At 41.0% G+C, this 18,980-nt stretch overlaps 1 protein-coding gene across 1 annotated transcript in view; it reads right to left on the reverse strand.

Moving 5' to 3' along the window:
* The window catches only part of gna12a (guanine nucleotide binding protein (G protein) alpha 12a), an 83,475-nt gene that overhangs the window by 33,328 nt on the left and 31,167 nt on the right, over positions 1 to 18,980 (reverse strand). The window contains exon 2 of the mRNA XM_072559296.1: positions 2,922 to 3,137. Within this exon, the coding sequence (XP_072415397.1) occupies positions 2,922 to 3,137 (216 nt within the window). The remainder of the gene's footprint in view (positions 1 to 2,921; positions 3,138 to 18,980) is intronic.

The raw sequence follows: 18,980 nt of genomic DNA on the forward strand, positions 1-18,980 counted from the left end.
AGCTTGGTTGAACTGGATTTAGAGTTGAGAGTGGGGTGCTGGAAAAGTACAGCTGGTCAGGCAGCATCCAAAGAGCAGGAGAATTGACGTTCTGGGCATAAGCCCTTCATCAGGAATGAGGGTGGTTGGCCAGGGGTGCTCAAAGATAAATGGAAGAGGAGAAGAATTTCTTCAAGGAAGGCATCCTTGGGAGAGGCTTCTCAGTAAGGTTAAAATCAACTAGTAGAAAGTGAGAACTACAGATGCTGGAGATCAGAGTCGAGAGCATGGTGCTGGAAAAGCACAGGTCAGGCAGCATCTGAGGAGCTGGAGAATCAATGTTTCGGGCATTAGCCCTTCATCAGGAATGAGGCGTGTGGGCCGGTGGGCTGAGAAATACAGATTTAGTGCAGACAGGTTACAGGCCGCTGTGCTTTGCACAGTAGTGGCTTGTGGGGTACTAGAAAGGCTCAGGAGCAACTGAGTCGAGGAATGACAAAGAATGGATCAACGTTTCAGTGGAAAAGGGCAGCAATGCTAAACAAGTGGAAGGAATGATAGTTTTATCCATAATCTATCATGAATGCTTTGCTTTTTGCTTTTAACAGTCCCACTGACATAGCAATTTAACAAAGGGTTTGGGGTAGTTTTTCCATCAGCTTTAGTTCTAGCAGTTACATATTGAGGAAAAAGGAAATAAATTAAAAGATGCTTTAAGATTGCTAATATGTTGACCCTTCAGCTTCTCTTATTTCTCTTATTTCCAGTTCATATGTTCACGTGTAAATTGTCAGGATGATCAAATCATAGGTCGAAATGAAAGATTTGTGTCTTGCTTCTTTACAGCAAATTAATAGATACCAGCCAGATTTGTACCTTTTAAAAAAAAACAAGTTCTAATGATGGCAAACCATTCTAGAGTTTTCCCCTCTTCCACTAACTGGTCCAGAATCAGAAAGAACTACATTTCATAAACACCAACATATTCAATGAAACAACTGCAAAATAATCAGGCTGCACTTTCAATCCTGGGGAAATGTTCAGAATCCACTACTGGAAGTATGAAATTTAATATTGCAACATCATTGTTCACAAAACTCCTGATAAAGATGCCAACTGTCTATTGTAGGACATTAGAATTTGCCATATAATGTATACTGGGTTATAAACACACTTGAGGTTTGTTTTCTCATTCCTGTGTTTTTACTTTTCTTATCCTCCACTATATTTACTTTCATTACAAGTAGGGGATAATAAAAAATGAAGTGTTGATTACCATATGCACCCAAGTCTAAAAATGTGTGCCAGAAATACTGTCCAATCAATTTTACTTGTGTCACATTAATAAACTATTATTTTTCACTACATATTGAAAAATACACAAAATTATGCAGAACAAACGGTTCCTGCAAAACTTTGGACATGAGTTCACTGTGCCCTGTGGTACAGAGCCACACACAAAGATACTCCCGGATTGGAATCCCACTGCACTGACTTATAAGTCAACAGTCTCCTTTTTGCTTCAGTACAGCTGGCATAAATCCCTATAAGCAATCAATGCCTCAACTTAGGACAAGCAACAAGGAGGCATCCTCTGTGTGGGAAGCTGCTTCGTCTAGACAACTTCCCTTCCCTCCAAATGTATTAATAGAGAAGGCTCAGTGCAAGGATCAGTGAGGACTTGGAATCTAACTCAGACCCTTTGTCGGGAATCCAACATTCTACAAGACCAAGGACGAATGTTTATATCTTGGCACCGTGCAATGCTCCAGTTTATTTATCCCTTTAATACTGGCAACACTTTATAAATTCAAAACAACTTAAAAGAAATATTTATTGAATAGAATTTAAATCCTATTACACTTTAAAGCAATTGTTTAAATACAACTAGTCAAATGGAAAGCAATAGAATATTTAACCAATGCCACAATTTCTATGGAGTAACTGAGCAGTGGTAACAAGTGAATATTCTGCTTTGTACTGGCATCCATAAAAATCACATTTTATTCAGAATCATATCTTTACACTGTCAAATAGCCTGGAGCTGATTGGATTTTATAAAAAAAAGGTACATTTCTTCTGTCTTTAGCTGCTTTTATTTTGACTGTTTGATGGGGAGGGGTGATCTTATCGAAGTTTAAAATCATGAGACACATTAATAGGATAAATAGTCAAGGTCTTTTCCCTGGGGTCGGGGAGTCCAGAAGTAGAGGGCAGAGGTTTAGGGTGAGAGGGCAAAGATATAAAAGAGACCTAAGGGGCAACATTTTCACACAGAGGGTGGTGTACTTATGGAATGAGCTGCCAGAGGAAGTGGAGGAGGTTGGTACAATTACGGAATTTTAAAGGCATCTGGATGGTTATATGAATAGGAAGAGTTGAGAGGGATATGGCCAAGTGCTGACAAATGGGACCAGATTAGGTTAGGATATCTGGTCAGCATGGATGAGTAGGACCGAAGGGTCTGTTTCCATGCTGTGCATCTCTATGACTGTTATGTAACATTATTGGTCCCTATTAAGAGTCATTTGCAGCCAGCAATAATTCCAAAGTTTACTAACAAAAGCTGCAGCAAAAACCCATTATTTGCCAGGTTTTCTCAGGAGCTAACCTCTAAAACTGCTGGTAGCATCCTTCAGGAAAACTATGCACTTGGATTCAAGGGAATCAGCAGGACAATAATTCATTTTAAAAGAAGCAGCTCTTTACCATGGTATCAGAGGAGGAGATGGCTTCATCTATTGGCTAAACAGTAAGTGAGAAATAAATAAAGTACTGCATTGATACTTTGGTGTGAAAACCTTTTCACCAAATTTCAAGTAGATCAAGCTGTCCATCAGTATACAAATGGTGTACAGATTAGTTATCTGTTGCATTAAACTTCTCCATCAGAGAAGCATTTTTCCTTCATTTTTTACATCTTGTTAGAGATGCTCACTTACCAATTGAAACTCTCGTCTTCTGTTGTATGCTTCCTGGATTCCTGAATCTTGCCAGAGTGCTCTCAGTGCTGGCACATATAATTGAAATGTGGCTGGTTCCACTGGCATGCCACATTTGTTTTCAAATGCCATGACGAACATTCCGTGCTTTTCATTTTCAGTGTTTTCCCAGGGAATGCTCAGCTTATTCCTTGCATCCACCAAGACTTTCATACCCTAAATGAACAAGGGAATAAAAAAAAGTGAGGTTGATGATTAAATTATTACTCAGAACATGAGTTGCTAAGATGATTACATTATTTTTACATCTACAATTAATTAGGACTAGAATGCCATCACTATAGATTCTTCATGGAGATTAATACTCTCTCCTTAAATAATAAGCCTTCCCCTATGAAGGCATAGACTTTGCATTCCATTCCTCCAAATAAAATCACATTACAATTTGTGTCATTTCATGCTCTGACTTTTACATTGTCATGGTTGGTAATAACACCAATCACACTATCACTGGCGTTATCTAAACAAACTGGTTTAGTTTTTAAAAATTATCCTTTTATATGTAAAGCTACATTTCATGTACAAATAGTCAATAACTTTGAGAAAACAAGATTATGACTGAAATCACTGCAGTGCATTGGAAATTGGTACTTGAAGTAAGAAATGTCACTTGCACCCGAATATGGAACAACTATCTCAAACAATTTTACAAAGCAGTGAATTAAATTTCTCAAAATAGAAGCCACGTAGTTCGCGACGCACAGTTGAAATCAAATGGGTGATGATACAATTTATACAGCTTTTCCTTCTTCAAAAAAATGTTCGTGGACATATTAGACAAATATAACCAAACTTCATAGCTTCCAGCAAAAATGAACGCTGATCACTTAGACATGAAAACATTAATGCTATAAAAAGGCAGTGCTCATATATTCCCCGGCTATCACGTTACTGAGTTGTAAAATCAAGGTCAGAACAAACTCACTGAACACTCCCAAAGTTCACCCTAAATCTCAAAAATCAACAAGCAACCTGTTGTGTACTGTATTTGATAATTGATGCAATATTTACACAGTCATGAAACAAGACTAATATTACCAGACAACAGTTATTTCTTTCGTAAACATTTGTAGGTGAAAAGCACTTCATGGATTGACCAGAAAACACAAAGAGGGTAATATTTAATTTTATTCAATACTCCAAAGTTTTTACACAAGTAATTGCTTTAATACCAACTCAACTGTAGAGGTATCTTGTATGTGGTAAGGCATATACTCCAGTCAATGGACAAAATAAATTAAGATTACAACCCAGCTACAAGAAGAGATAGTGGTGTAGTGGCATTGTCACTTAAGTAGTAATCCAGAGCCCCAGAATATTGCCTGGGATACGGGTTCAAATCCCAGCATGGCAGATGGTGAAATCAGAATTGAAAAAGGGCTCACGTAATGCATTGGAAAGTGCCCCTACTCTCGGCCTGAAGGCATTCAAGTGCTACCCGTCACTGATCGATGTCACAACATGCCCAAACAAGTTAATTAAAAATAACCACAACTCAAACAGATCAGATATTCTGTACAGAGCAAAATCTTCTCAAATTCTCCTCTTACTTTTACATATTTAACTGCTTCTTACATGCTGACTACGAAAGACAGGATTGACCATGAGTGTTCCAGTGAAACTATAGCCTTTCCAGAATGTAGGTAGTCATTAGAATGTCTGAACAAGTTGATTTAAAATACAACTTGTTCAGGGTATGTGGGATTATACCTGAAACTTCTGACCCAGAAGCAGGGAGACTACTACCACTGCACCACCAAGACCCTTATACAAAGTGCAGATATTTTCTAATCCATCAGACCAGAAATGTTATTATACACCTCTGGAGCTCATGGGTCTTGAACTCAAGCCTCTGGCCCAGATGTAAGGACAGTCCCTCTGTGCCACAAGAATCTTTTTGTTTTTTTTAAATTGATCTATTCAAGTATGCAATGACATACTTCCATAATTGATGGAATTGGAACAAGGCCTTCAGAACAAGGACACTACCACTGCACACAAGATCCAGTTTCCAGAGTGTAAACTAGGTTCAATTGATACTATATACTGGATTAGTGGTGCTGGAAGAGCACAGCAGTTCAGGCAGCATCCAACGAGCAGCGAAATCGACGTTTCGGGCAAAAGCCCTTCATCAGGATTCCTGATGAAGGGCTTTTGCCTGAAACGTCGATTTCGCTGCTCATTGGATGCTGCCTGAACTGCTGTGCTCTTCCAGCACCACTAATCCAGTATTTGGTTTCCAGCATCTGCAGTTATTGTTTTTACCTCAATTGGTACTATTCCCGACTCCAGTTTAATAGGTTTTAGATTGAAGCCCTCAATCCAAGGTCATAATAGTCATGATTTATTGTTACCTTAACAAAGTGGTGTTGCTTGATAAGCCACGAAAGAGCAAATATTATCCACTATTCCAGTTAAGTGTTAAAGAGCCTACAGCAACACTTGGAGAAGGGCATTCACTTGGTAGCTTGGAAAATATTGTACAGAAAGGAATAACAAAAAGTAATTCATTTGGTTTGCATACTGCTTCCGCAAATCTGATCTGAGGTTATATTTTTCTCAAGGCATTGGTAAAAGTCAAGAAAACAAAATATTTCTTACAAAGAAATTGAACTCAGTTCAGTTATCATAATAGTTTCCACTGGCTAAACGTCGATTTATTTGTCAAAATCTGAGAGGGGAATATCTAATTTTAGAATCCATAATAATTCCTATTTTGGTCAATGCTATTACCAGGAAATTCCATGCGAAAAGCATCAGTATAAGGAAGCAAGACTTTATTTAAAAAAAAATTTAGAGCCAATCACTTTTCTGTGGATCTAGAGTCAAATGTATGCCAATCTAGGCAAGGATAGCGGTTACATTCCCTAAAGGGCACTAGTGAACCAGATAGGTTTTTACAACAATGGTCATCATTAGGCTCTTAATTCCAGATTTTTACTTAAATTATGTCCATCATCTGCCATGGCAGGATTTGAATCCATATGCCAAACTAATAGCGTCATGATAATACCACTACGCCATCAACTCCCCTTCATTTTGTTTTTTTTCCCTGCACCTACCCAAAAATAGATTGCATACTCCTTTGCTGATATCTCTCCACTTCACCACTTCACCTTCTTCCTTCCTCAAACCAATCCTCATTTGTTCCTCATGCCTGCATTCCTCTTCTCATCCCACTACATCAATATATCCACTGTGCCCCCAACCCAACCTCTAATACTGTATGGTCTGAGACGAGATCTTGAGTCAGCAAACAATGACTTGAAACATCAATTGCTGATCATTAAAAAAAACTTGCATTTGGGTTACAAATTGTGAAATGATGAAATAACCAAATGTTATTGAGTATACAAGATCATCATGGATTTTGAGACGTGTCTCGGACATGAATTAAATATGCCACAGAAACAAGTAGATTAGACAAGCAACTTGCAGGCTTGATTTAAAAAAATTAGACTTCAAATCCCTGTCTAATTTGTAGCTATTCAGAATCAAAGTAGAAATAAAATAGAAGATCCAAAAATTTTTTAAAAGTCAGCCTGTCTATTTGGGACCAGTTTGAAAATATCAATCCGAAAATGGTAAATTGTGCCACAAATCCTAAAACTAGAAATGTAGCTTTTACTACATGCATGGAAACATGCACACTTCTAAGTTAGTAAATCTTCGAGACTTAATCACATCAAATAGCGGAAACAAAGGCAATTATAGTTGGTTCCTGAAACAGCAGACAGTGTGGACCGCACTCCATTTCTTTAATTATCTGCAACTAAATTTATTTTTTAATCGGTTCCTAAAGTATCCAGTTTTCAGAAAAGCAGCAATTGCAACATCAATGCTCTACTTCTAAATTAATAAAAGAGGCATTTTAAACTAGTATTTTGTTCAAAATCTTTTACACCATATAGATTACTCAAATTAAAATTAAATCATTACTTCTCAAACTGGCTGCACAGCAACTGCTATCAATTGTAATCATTCTTACACTGGAGAAACATCAGAACTACTCCCAAAACTCTTCAGCACTAGAACTACTGTACTTGCAAGTGCGGAGTGGAGACAGAAGGTTAAAAAGGTAAAACAAAACCTAAGGTATACACCAGGTTTCCAGCCCACAATACTTAATTTCTGGACGTCTTTGGTTGAATGTTACTCATTCTAAAGAGGGAAAAAGCAACAGCTGCAGAAAAGGCTTTGATGGAATCTTGAAAACCCTGTTCCACCGAGCCCTACAAAAGGAGATAAGTTTGACATACCTTGGGAGAGTCTCAATCCTTGAACAGGTGTTAGAATCATAGAATGCTTACAACTTTGAAGCAGGCTATTTAGCCCACCAAGTCCACATTGATCCTCTAAAATGCATCCCAACCAGACCCACCTCTCTACCCTATCCCTGTAACCCTGCATTTTCCGTGGCTAATCTACCTGGACTGCATATCCCTGGATATTACGGGCAATTTAGCATGGCCAATCCACCTAGCCTGCACATCTTTAGACTGTGGGAGGAAGCTGCAATACCCAGAGGAAACCCATGCAGACATAGGGAGAATGTGCAAATCCTACATAGACTGTTGGCATAGACTACTGGCATCTAACCTGAGTGACTGGCGCAGTGAGACAGCAGTGCTAACCACTGACCATCCATGTTAGCTTGGTAACAAAACCAGAAGGGGCATTATGGAAGCTCCTTGCGGCTTTGCATCAAACTGCAGTAAACAAATGAAATGGTGATCAGTGGGATTCCAGTGGAAACTGGATGGTTACAAATGGGAAAAGTCAATTTAAAATAGATTCTTGGAAATCAACATACTGGTTACTCTGGACTGCTACATTGAAGTGTGCAACAAGAATAAGATTGGTGTGTACCATTCATGAGGTTTTTCTCATTTTTTCTTTCTGGGCTAGGTTTAATGCTCTAATGTAAAAGCTGGTGTTAAAATCTGTGATGGACAGCATCCAACCAGCATTATCAAATTGCAAGCAGCGTCAGCTTCTGCACAACACCGATATCAATTCAGCCAATATTCCTGTGCTGTATGACAATCACTAACATTCTCCCATTTGACAACAGGCATAAAAGATCATACCTCCTTAAAATGCCTATGGCCGCTCTCCTGTCTTCAAATGCAGTTAATGACCGCAACATCTGTTACTACCTGTCTTTACTTTATTTTCATTCATGAGATTTGGGTTCACTGTTTGGGCCAGCATTTATTGCCAATTCTTAGTTGGGAAGCTAAGATTGGTGGGGGAAGCTGCCTTCTTGAACCACTGCAGGGCATACACCTCAGATTGACATTACCTCACTTATACCAATGATGACATCCTTATCCTCACATCAGCATCACAAACTTGACTTTTCACATGTTCTGCCATTTTTCATTCTACATCAATTCCCAAACCATCAGACACTGCCAACACATTTTATATTAAATCATATACATTATTAAGGAAGCCTCCTTTAACCTGTACTGGCTCTTCATTCTCTGCTGCATTAAAATCCACGTCGATTCATGTAAAATTGAAAACTTCACTTTTACTTCACACTGAAATGAAAACTGAATTATTTACAGATCAATAGCAGTTTTGGAATTTGGATTTCAAAATAGATGGAAGAAACTGTGTTAGTAACTTATAGAGTCAGAGTGTACAGCACGTAAACTCCTTCAGTCCAACCCGCCTCTGCCAATCATATATCCCAACCCAATCTAATCCCACCTGCCATCATCCAGCCCAAATCCATCCAAACCCTTCCTCTTCATAAACATATCCAAATGCCTTTTAAATGTTGCAACTGTACTAGCCTCCACCATTTCCTCTGGCAGCTCATTCAATACATGCACTATCCTCTGCATGAAAAAGTTGCCCCTGAGGTCTCTTCTATATATTCCCCCTCTCACCCTAAACCTATGCCCTCTAGTTCTGGAGTCTCCGACCCCAGGGAAAAGACTTGGTCTATTTATCCTATCCATGCCCCTCATAATTTTGTAAACCTCAATAAGGTCACCCCTCACCTCCAACGCTCCAGGGAAAACAGCACCAGCCTATTCAGCCTCACTCTATAGTTCAAATGCTCAAACTCTGGCAACATCCTTGTAGATCTTTTCTGAACCCTTTCAAATTTCACAACATCCTTCTGATAGGAAGGAGATCAGAATTGCATGCAATATCCCAACAGTGGCCTAACCAATGCCCTGTATAGCCACAACATGACCTCCCAACTCCTGTACTCAATACTCTGACCAATAAAGGAAAGCATAACAATCGCCTTCTTCACTATCCTACCTAACTACGACTCCACTTTCGAGGAGCCATGAACCTGCACTCCAAGGTCTCTTTGTTCAGCAACACTCCCAAGGACCTTACCATTCAGGGTATAAGTCCTGCTAAGAATAGCTTTCTCAAACGGCAGCACCTCACATTTATCTGAATTAAACTCCATCTGCCACTTCTCACTCCATTGGCCCATCAGATCAAAATCTCCTTATATGTTTGAGGTAACCTTCTGTGCAGTCCACTACACCTCCAACATTGGTATCATCTGCAAACTTACTAACTATACCTCTTAAGCTCACCTCCAAATCATTTACATAAATGACAAAAGTGATGGACCCAGCACTGGTCCTTGTGGCACTCCACTAGTCACAGACCTCCAGTCTGAAAAACCACCCACCAAATGGCTAGTTCTCCCTGTATTCAGTGAGGTCTAACCTTGCTATCCAGTTTCCCATGGGAACCCTGTCGTACGCCTTACTGAAGTCCATATAGATCACATCTACCGCTCTGCCCTCAATCATCTTTGTTATTCTTCAAAAAACTCAATCAAGTTTGTGAGACACAACTTCCCATGCACAAAGCCATGTTGACGATCTCCAATCAGTCCTTGCCTTTCCAATTATGTGTAAATCCTGTCCCTCAGGATTCCCTCCAACAACTTTCCCATCAGCGACATCAGACTCACTGGTCTATAGTTTTCTGGCTTGTCCTTACCATCTTTCTTAAACAGTGGCACCACGTTAGCCAACCTCCAGTCTTCTGGCACCTGACTGTGACTATTGATGATACAAATATTTCAGTAAGAGGCCCAGCAATCACTTCCCTAGCTTCCCAGAGTTCTAGGGTAGATCTGATTACGACCTGGGGATTTATCCACTTTTATGCTTTCAGGACATCCAGCACTTGCTCCTCTGTAATATGGACATTTTTCAAGGTGTCACCATCTACTTCCCCACATTCTATATTTTCCATGTCCTTTTCCATAATAAATACTGATACAAAATACTAATTTCGTGTCTCTCTCCATAATACAATACAATTCCAATAAGGTGATCATCCCTTTCTTATTTCTCAGTTCCACCCAAATAACTTCCCTGTGTGTATTTCCGGGAATATCCTCCCTTAGCACAGCTGTAATGCTATCCCTTATCAAAAACTCTACTCCCCCTCCTCTCTTGCCTCCCTTTCTATCCTTCCTGTAGCATTTGTATCCTGGAACATTTAATTGCCGGTCCTGTCCATCCCTAAGCCATGTTTCTGTGATATCCCAGCCCCATGTTACTAACCATGAGTTCATCTGCCTTCCCTGTTAGGTCCCTTGCATTAAATAAATGCAGTTGATCAGTCCTACCTTGTTCTCTGCTTTGTCCTTGCCTGCCCTGACTGTTTGACTCACTACTGTTTTCAACTGTATCAGTCTCAGATTGATCCCTTTCCTCACTATCTCCTTGGGTCCCACTCCCCCACCTTACTAGTTTAGATCCTTGCGAGCCGCACTAGCAAATCTCCCTGCCAGTATCTTAGTCCCCTTCCAATTTAGGTGCAACCCGGGCTTCTTATACAGGTCACTCCTACCCCTAAAGAGATTCCAATTATCCAAAAATGTGAATCTTTCTCCCATACACCAGCTCCTCAGCCATGCATTCACCTGCTCTATCCTCCTATTCCTGCCCTCATTAGCTCACAGCACCGGGAGTAATCCAGATATTACTACACTCGAGGACCTCCTTTTTAAATTCCTGCCTAACTCTCTGTAATCTCTCTTCAGAATCTCAACCTTTTCCTTTCCCATGTCATTGGTTCCAATGTGGACAATGACCTCTTGCTGGCCCGTCTCCCCCTTGAGAGCATTCCTAACCCTCGGAGACATCCTTGATCCTGGCACCAGAGAAGCAACACGTCATTCTGATTTTTCGCTGCTGGCCACAGAAACGTCTGTGTGTACCTCGGACTAGAGAGTCCCCTAACACAATTGATCTCTTGGAACCCTCTGTGAAAAGTTTTCTTTTTAATTAAAAAAAACAAGGTTATAGCATTCTTCTGGAACAGTGATTTACATCCACCATTTTGTCGGTGAATAGATAATTGGGTTTTTTTTTGTTCTGTTAGTACAGAAAGATGTTTCTTCTATTGTACGTCAGTCGAGTAAATATTGAAGACGACTGGCTTTGCTTTTAATTCAGAAGAATATAGGTTTGAATGAGGCTTTTTTAAAAAATTCAGTTCAGAAGAGATTAGAGTTGTGTTTAGAAGCAAGTTTAAGTTTCCTTCTTAGAAATAGGATTCAGGGCAGTTCAAGAAACAGGTCACCTCAGCAGAACACTTCAGCTGAGAAATCTAAGTCAGGAAACTTGGGTCAGAACTTTGCAGGTCATTTGAACTGTAAAAAAACAATGCAGATAGTCAGTTGTGAGAAAAGTTCATGTTGGTAAATTTGGATAGGACTCATCGAATTGACTTCATAGTCCACAGCATGGAAACGGTCGGCAGTCAATTAAGTAAAGGCAAAGTCCAGTCTCCCAGAGGACCATAGGGCTGCGCTCTCATTAGAGAAAGTAAGAGATAGAGTGAGCACGAGAGCGAGTGCTGATTGGTGCTAAGTTTGACAGGGGGGTCACCATTCTTCATATCAGGGATGAGCTTGAAAAGGTGGAACCTTCATGGTGACTTCAGCTAGTGCAGGAATTGAACTCTTGCTGCTGGTATTGCTAACTAGCCATCCAACAATCTGAGCTAAAAGTAAAATTCTGCAGGTCTAGATAGTGGAAATAAAAATATAAAATAATGGAAAACACCGACAGGTCAGGCAGCATCTGTGGAAGGAAACAGGTCAGTGTTTCAGGTCCATTATATATTCCCTAATATCAGCTTCACAGTTTCAAGCAGCATAGTAGCTCAGTAGTTAGCACAGCTACCACAGCAGCAGAGACCAGAGGTTCAATTGCAGCCTTGGGGTGGCTGTTGGGGTAGACAGTCTTCATTGTCCAGTACTTCCCAGGAGCTGAATACCTACACCATCTCCCCCTAACTGGATTGCCCTACTGATCAAGAATGTACTTATCTCAGTCTTAATTATACACTATGACTCTGCTCCCATAGCTTTTTATGGCAAGGAGTTCCAACGACACACAACTTTCCAAGAGTAGAAATTCCTCATCACCTCAGTCTTAAATTATCACCCCTTACTTTCAAGGCTCTTAACCGTGGTCCTAGAATCGCCCATGAGGGTAAACCACTTAGCATTTAACTCTGTCAAGCCCCTTAAGAATCCTGTATGTTGCAATGAGATCATCTCTCATTCTTCTAAACTCCAATGAGTAGAGTCTCAACATGTTTAGGCTTTGCCCTTAAGACAATCCCTCCATACCAGTGATCATCCAGTGGGATGAACCTTCTCTGCACAGCCTCCAATGTCCTCATTTCTGTCGTTAAATAAGGGAACCAAAACTGCACACAGTAGTCCAGATGTGGTCTCACCAGTACCTAGGTATAGTTGCACTAAGACTTACCTGCATCATACTTCAGTCTCCTTGAACTAAGGGCTGAAAATGTGTTGCTGGAAAAGCGCAGCAGGTCAGGCAGCATCCAAGGAACAAGAGAATCGACATTTCGGGCATAAACCCTTCTTCAAAAAAACAGTTATATTGACTCCTGAAGAAGGGCTTATGCTCGAAACGTCGATTCTCCTGTTCCTTGGATGCTGCCTGACCTGCTGCGCTTTTCCAGCAACACATTTTCAGCTCTGATCTCCAGCATCTGCAGTCCTCACTTTCTCTTCCTTGAACTAACGGCCAACATCCCACTAGCCTTCCCAATTACCTGCTGCACCTCTGGACTAGCTTTGTGTATTTCATCTACAAGTATCCCCAAATTCCTTTGCATTGCAGCTTTCTGCAGGTTTTCTCCATTTAAATAATATTGTTCTTCCTTCTAAAATGAACTTAAAAAAATTGAGAGATATTGATAGGTTTATTTTTTTAATTAAAACTTTTTCAAATCTTTTACAAAGCAACTATATACAAAAAAATACCAAAATACAAAAAGTTAGAGGTAGTACAAGGTTATATCACAATACTATTCATAATAAACTACCTACTATTCTACCAGAACAAACGTATTTATTTAAACTACAATCAAATTAAATAAAAATTAAACTAAGCTGAATTCAAACTAAATTAAATTATATCACATTACTTTATTCTGTTTCACAAACCACAGCTCCACTGAAGCTCCCACTCCTGGGAACACCAGTCATTGTACCTGTATTTTTTCTCCCAGTTTCCCCCTCCCAGGCCGCTATGGGCACCCAAACGGATTCCCACAGCTATATTAAGGCCCTAATTAATATTGCCAATAAGTGTGCAATAATATAATTTAGAAAGGGACACCGCATCTTATAAAATGGCTCCATTTTAAGGTAGTTTTGGGGGAGATGTTCCATCACCAATCTGCCCCACTCCATCAGATCAGAGGGTTTTTCCAATATCCAATTCATTAAAATGCTCTTCCTCGCACAGTGGGTAAGAAAGTTACACAGCCTCTTCAGGTGTCCCCCAGAGAGGGCAAATTTAGCAACCCCGGAAGAAGAAATACCTGGTCCACTTTGACTTCAATTTCCAGGATGCCCTTCAACATCTCAGGATCTTGCAACATGACCAGTAGCAGTGTGTGAGAGTGCCTATACTAGTTTTACATTTGGGACATGCTGGAGACACTCCTCTCTTGAACTTAGCTAGTCTCTCTGGCGCCATATGAGCCCTGTGTAAAATTTTCAATTGCATGGCCTGTGCTTTGTTACATATTGAGATTTTCTTTACATTTTCATATATTTACCCATATTTCCAATGAAATATCCTCTCCTAATTCCCGATTCCAAGTCCTACAGAATCTCTCCACATCTCCTAAGGCACGCCCTTTTTGTAAATGATACAAAGTAATAACTGAAAGAACACACATGCACACACACTTTTCCCCACATCTGACTTGCAAGGCTGAGCCAGGAGTGAGGTCTTCCTCGGTATATAATCCCTTTTCTGCAAGTAACAAAAAAGGTCCCTATTAGACAATCCATATTTCTGACTTTGCTGGCTAAATGACATCAATACCTCCCCCTCGGATAAGTCTCCCAAACAAGAAATTCCCTTATTCTCTCCCATAGTTTTAGCTGGAGTCCACTGCTCCAGGTTTATATCCTTGGGCTCCCACCAACAGGGTAAACGGCAAGGTCTTAAGCCAATTGCCCTTATCTTGTCTCAATATCCTCCAAGCTTTCACCGTATTTAAAACGATTTTCTTATACTGCTCAAACACGGATTTAATCTTTTTTAGATTAGATTACTTACAGTGTGGAAACAGGCCCTTCGGCCCAACAAGTCCACACCGCCCCGCCGAAGCGTAACCCACCCATACCCCTACATCTACATTTACCCCTAACCTAAAACTATGGGCAATTTAGCATGGCCAATTCACCTGGCCTGCACATCTTTGGACTGTGGGAGGATACCGGAGCACCCGGAGGAAACCCACGCAGACACGGGGAGAACGTGCAAACTCCACACAGTCAGTCGCCTGAGGCAGGAATTGAACCCGGGTCTCAGGCGCTGTGAGGCAGCAGTGCTAACCACTGTGCCACCGTGCCGTCCACTTATCCATCTTATCCATGAATAATAGATTAGCTAGTTTAGAAAAACTGCTAAATAAATTAATTTTTTTCAATTGAAGAACAGACTCCTCCAGATTGGCCAAAAACAAAAGGACATCTTCAGCATGTAGGGTGAACTTATGCTCCCCCATTCCCAGCCTCCTGGTAGCCTCGGCTAATGGCTCAATTGCCAAGGTAAATAACAGCGGTGAGAGAGGACACCCCCATCGACTATCTCTCCCAATATTAAAGTTATCCAACTTAGTACCGTTTGTGATGAATGCCGCTTTAGGATCATTATACAGTTGTATAACACCACCACCCACCTCGCAAAGGCTCCCCCCAGACCAAAGTGCTCTTGGACCCTAAACAGATACAGCCATTCTATCTGGTCAAATGCCTTTTCTGTGTCTAGGGAGACCACCAAGCCCAGGATCAATCTTTGCTGGCATACCTGTACTATGTTCAGTACCCTCCTGATATTGTTGGAGGAGCTACGGCCCTTGATAAAACCTGTCTGATCTTCTTTTACGATATAGGGCAATACCTTTTCCAACCTCAGGGCCAGCACATTTGACAAAATTTTAAAGTCTACATTCAACAACAAAACTGATCTGTATAAAGCACATTCTTTGGGGTCTTTCCCCTTTTTTAAAAATGAGGGAGATATTAGCCTCCCTAAGCAAGGGCAGAAGACAATCCTGTGTATAACTATACATCCCAAAAGTGTCTCCACCAATGCATTTATGAATTCCTTATAAAATTCACTTGGAATCCATCTGGCCCCATTGTTTTGCCACCCTGGAGATGATTTATTGCTTCCTGCACCTCTTGTACTGTCATAGGTGCATTCAACAGGGAGACCTGTTCCGCATTTATACTGGGGAGGTCCAGGTCCTCAAAAAAAAAGGACTGCATTTTCACTGCACTGTCTTCGCTGCCCTCTGACTGGTATAACTCTGCGAAGTGTTCCCTAAATCTAACATGATCTACTTCAAATCACGGGTAACTGTGCCAGACTCCTCCCTAAAATGGGAAGCATTTTCCTTTCTAGCCAGCTGTGCCAGATATCTACCTGGCTTATCTCCAAATTCAAACAATCTTTGTTTAGCAAGGGAGACCTTTTTTTTGCCACCTGTGTGTGCAATGAGTCAAGAGCAGCCCGGAGAGCTTGACCAATGAAGGCCTATTATAAGATGTTTCCTCAGCGACCTTCAGCTGGGTCTCCATCATCTGTTGCTGCTCTTCCCTCTGCCTCTTTCTAGTCATAGAGTATGAAATGATCAGGCCTCGTAAATATGCCTTACTGGCCTCCCAAAGTATTGCCGGATTACTGGCCGTACCAGAGTTGATATCCTGGAAGGCCCTGAACTCGTTTGTAACGTACTCAACAAATTTGCTATCCTTTAACAGGAATGGGTCATTGCACCAGTCCCATGCATCTATTCCACCACCCTTGATTTTAACATCTAGATACACTGGCGCATAGTCCGAGATAGTTATATTCCCAACTTTGCAAGCTCATGTTCTGTCCAAACAAACTGATGGCAAAGGAACACGTCAATTCGCACGTGGCACTTGTGTGAGTTGGAATTAAAAGTAAAGCCTCTTCCATTAGGGTGGAGATGCCTCCACACATCCACTAATCCCAACTCCTCATACAAGTCCTCCAACTGTCTAGATTGCTCGGACACACCTGCTGGGATCCTTGGCATCCTGTCTATCCCAGGATTCATCAGGTGATTAAAATTCCCTCCTATCACCCCAAGTTTAATTAATTTAGCAACTGCGTCAATTAGAAGTTTAAGAGGATATGCCGGGGGACAATAAACATTCAGGATGCCATGCTCTTCTCCACGTATTAGAGCTTTAAGAATGATGAACCGTCTATGTTTGTCCTTAATTTTCCAGTTACCTGGAAAGGGAGGTTCCTTCTTAACAGCATAGCCACTCCTCTACTCTTGGAGTTAAAGGAGGAGAAGAATGCCCTATCATAACCCCATTGCTGCAGCTTCAGATGTTCTTTATCAGTTAAATGTGTCTCCTGCAGCAGGGCAATGCCCACCATTTCCTTCCTAAGGCTTGATAGCACCTTCTTTCTTTTAATGGGGGAATGGCTCCGTTTTACATTCCAGGTGCACCACCTGAACAAATCACTAGCCATGATCATCCAGGGCAGCCGGTGGTTTCTCAAGAAGAGGAAGCTTATCTGAGGTGCAACAAGCGAAAAATACATTAACTCTATATAAAGTCTAAAAACTACACCTATAAAAACTACAAGTAAAAAACTAACCACTACATTTAACTTAAAAAAACACCCAAATAAACCCCAATTCACTCGAGATCCCCCCAATTGCCCATAGGGGGCAATCCTCCCAATCCTTGCTACCATTCCAGCTCCTCCCAGCTGAGACTGCGCCTGAGTCCCAGGCAATACACAGATAAAGAAAACATGTTATCTTCATTCTGAGAGTTATCATTGGACACCCACCCTCCCCACCTCTTCTCCAGACATCTTAACCACAGGTATATCCACCCCCAATCCAAAAAAAAGGACAGTAGCAAAAATATAAAAACATCGTAGGCAATAACCAACCGACTGAAATGATAAATAAATCAAGTTTTACACCAAGGCAGTACAAAATCTATAAAACCAATAACCACACAAGGGAAGAGAGGAAAAAAAAGCAGCAGAAAAAATAAAAAGCTGTACCATTGTCCGTAACGGTGCCCCTCCGTGAGCGAAATGCAACATCTCAAGTAATATCGAATGTTCGGATCCCTTCATTTTCTCTTAACTTCATCAATGCTTTTCTCTTAATTATGGCTCCTGAGAAGTCTTGAAAGGACATCATTCTTGAGCCTCTGCATGTTAAAGCCTGTGGATCTCTTCCCAGTCTTCTTGCAATTTCAATCAATCACTTACTGTATTTCTTTATAGTGCTGGAGTGCTATAGGACTGGGCAAGGGCATGGGTCCGGCTTGGACCTGCGCATTGCGATCTGGTGAGCCCACTCCACACTCACCAGACCCGGCACCAACTCCAGCCCCAGGAACTTCAGTAGCCACTTCTCCAGGAAGCCAATGAGGTCCTCACCTACCTCACGCTCCGGGAGACCCACGAGCCTTAAGCTTTCTCTTCTGCTTTTGTTTTCCAGGTCGTCTATTTGTTCCTGAAGGACCTGAACCTGTTCTTCCAGTGTTTTAATCCATCCTCCTGCGTTCTACACCACAGAGTCTGATACTGCGGTCCTCTGCTCCACCACTTCTACTCTTCGGTCCAACGTTTGAATTTCCTGCTCATGCTTTTTCAGCATGGCAGATATTGGCTCCATCGCTGCCTCAAATTTTTTTCTCAGTTTTACAAACTCAGAGTAAATGCTGTTGGCCCTATTAAATCCAAAGGGGCCACCCCAGGGGTTTCAACAATGGCTATGGGCAGTAGGGGAGTGCCCTGCCTGCTGCACTCCCTTTGCCTCTTTTCCTTTATTCGCCTTCATCCTAATTTCAAACCACAATTTTAGCAGCTCCTGATGTTCAGTAACTTTATATCATTGATATTTCACCTAGGGGTAGTTAACGAGGGGGCTAAAGGTTCACCTTGCCAGGGGCTATGGCACAGGGCCCAACACAGCAGATCACCACCATCTTGAATCTCCCGTAAATTGTCTGTAACATTTCTGGACAGAGGTCATCTAAGAAAAATGAGCAAACAGTGAAATTCACAACTAACCTTGGGGAAACCTGTGTGTAAGAGCTCACAGCAGGGGAAAAGCTAAGTGGCCTTTTTTAAAATGTAACCTCACTATTTTGTTCATTTTGTAAAGCTACAATGGTGAGTAGAACGAGTTCTTTTCGATTAAATGTTTTATTTAGATCTGTCTCTTGATTAAACTTTAAAAAAGATAAAACATAAATACTAAGTTAGTCTGGAGCAGTGTTTTTTAGAGCAGTGCTATTTTCTGGGTCTGTAGATTATTAAAGTGCAAGGATGATGTTTAGTGGAGTGATGCGTTTTTCCTGTCAGATGCGGGAAATTAGGGAGCATTTCCATGTTACTGATAATGATGTCTGCAGGA

This window comes from Chiloscyllium punctatum, chromosome 40, assembly GCF_047496795.1.
Source record: "Chiloscyllium punctatum isolate Juve2018m chromosome 40, sChiPun1.3, whole genome shotgun sequence".
Lineage (NCBI taxonomy): Eukaryota > Metazoa > Chordata > Chondrichthyes > Orectolobiformes > Hemiscylliidae > Chiloscyllium > Chiloscyllium punctatum.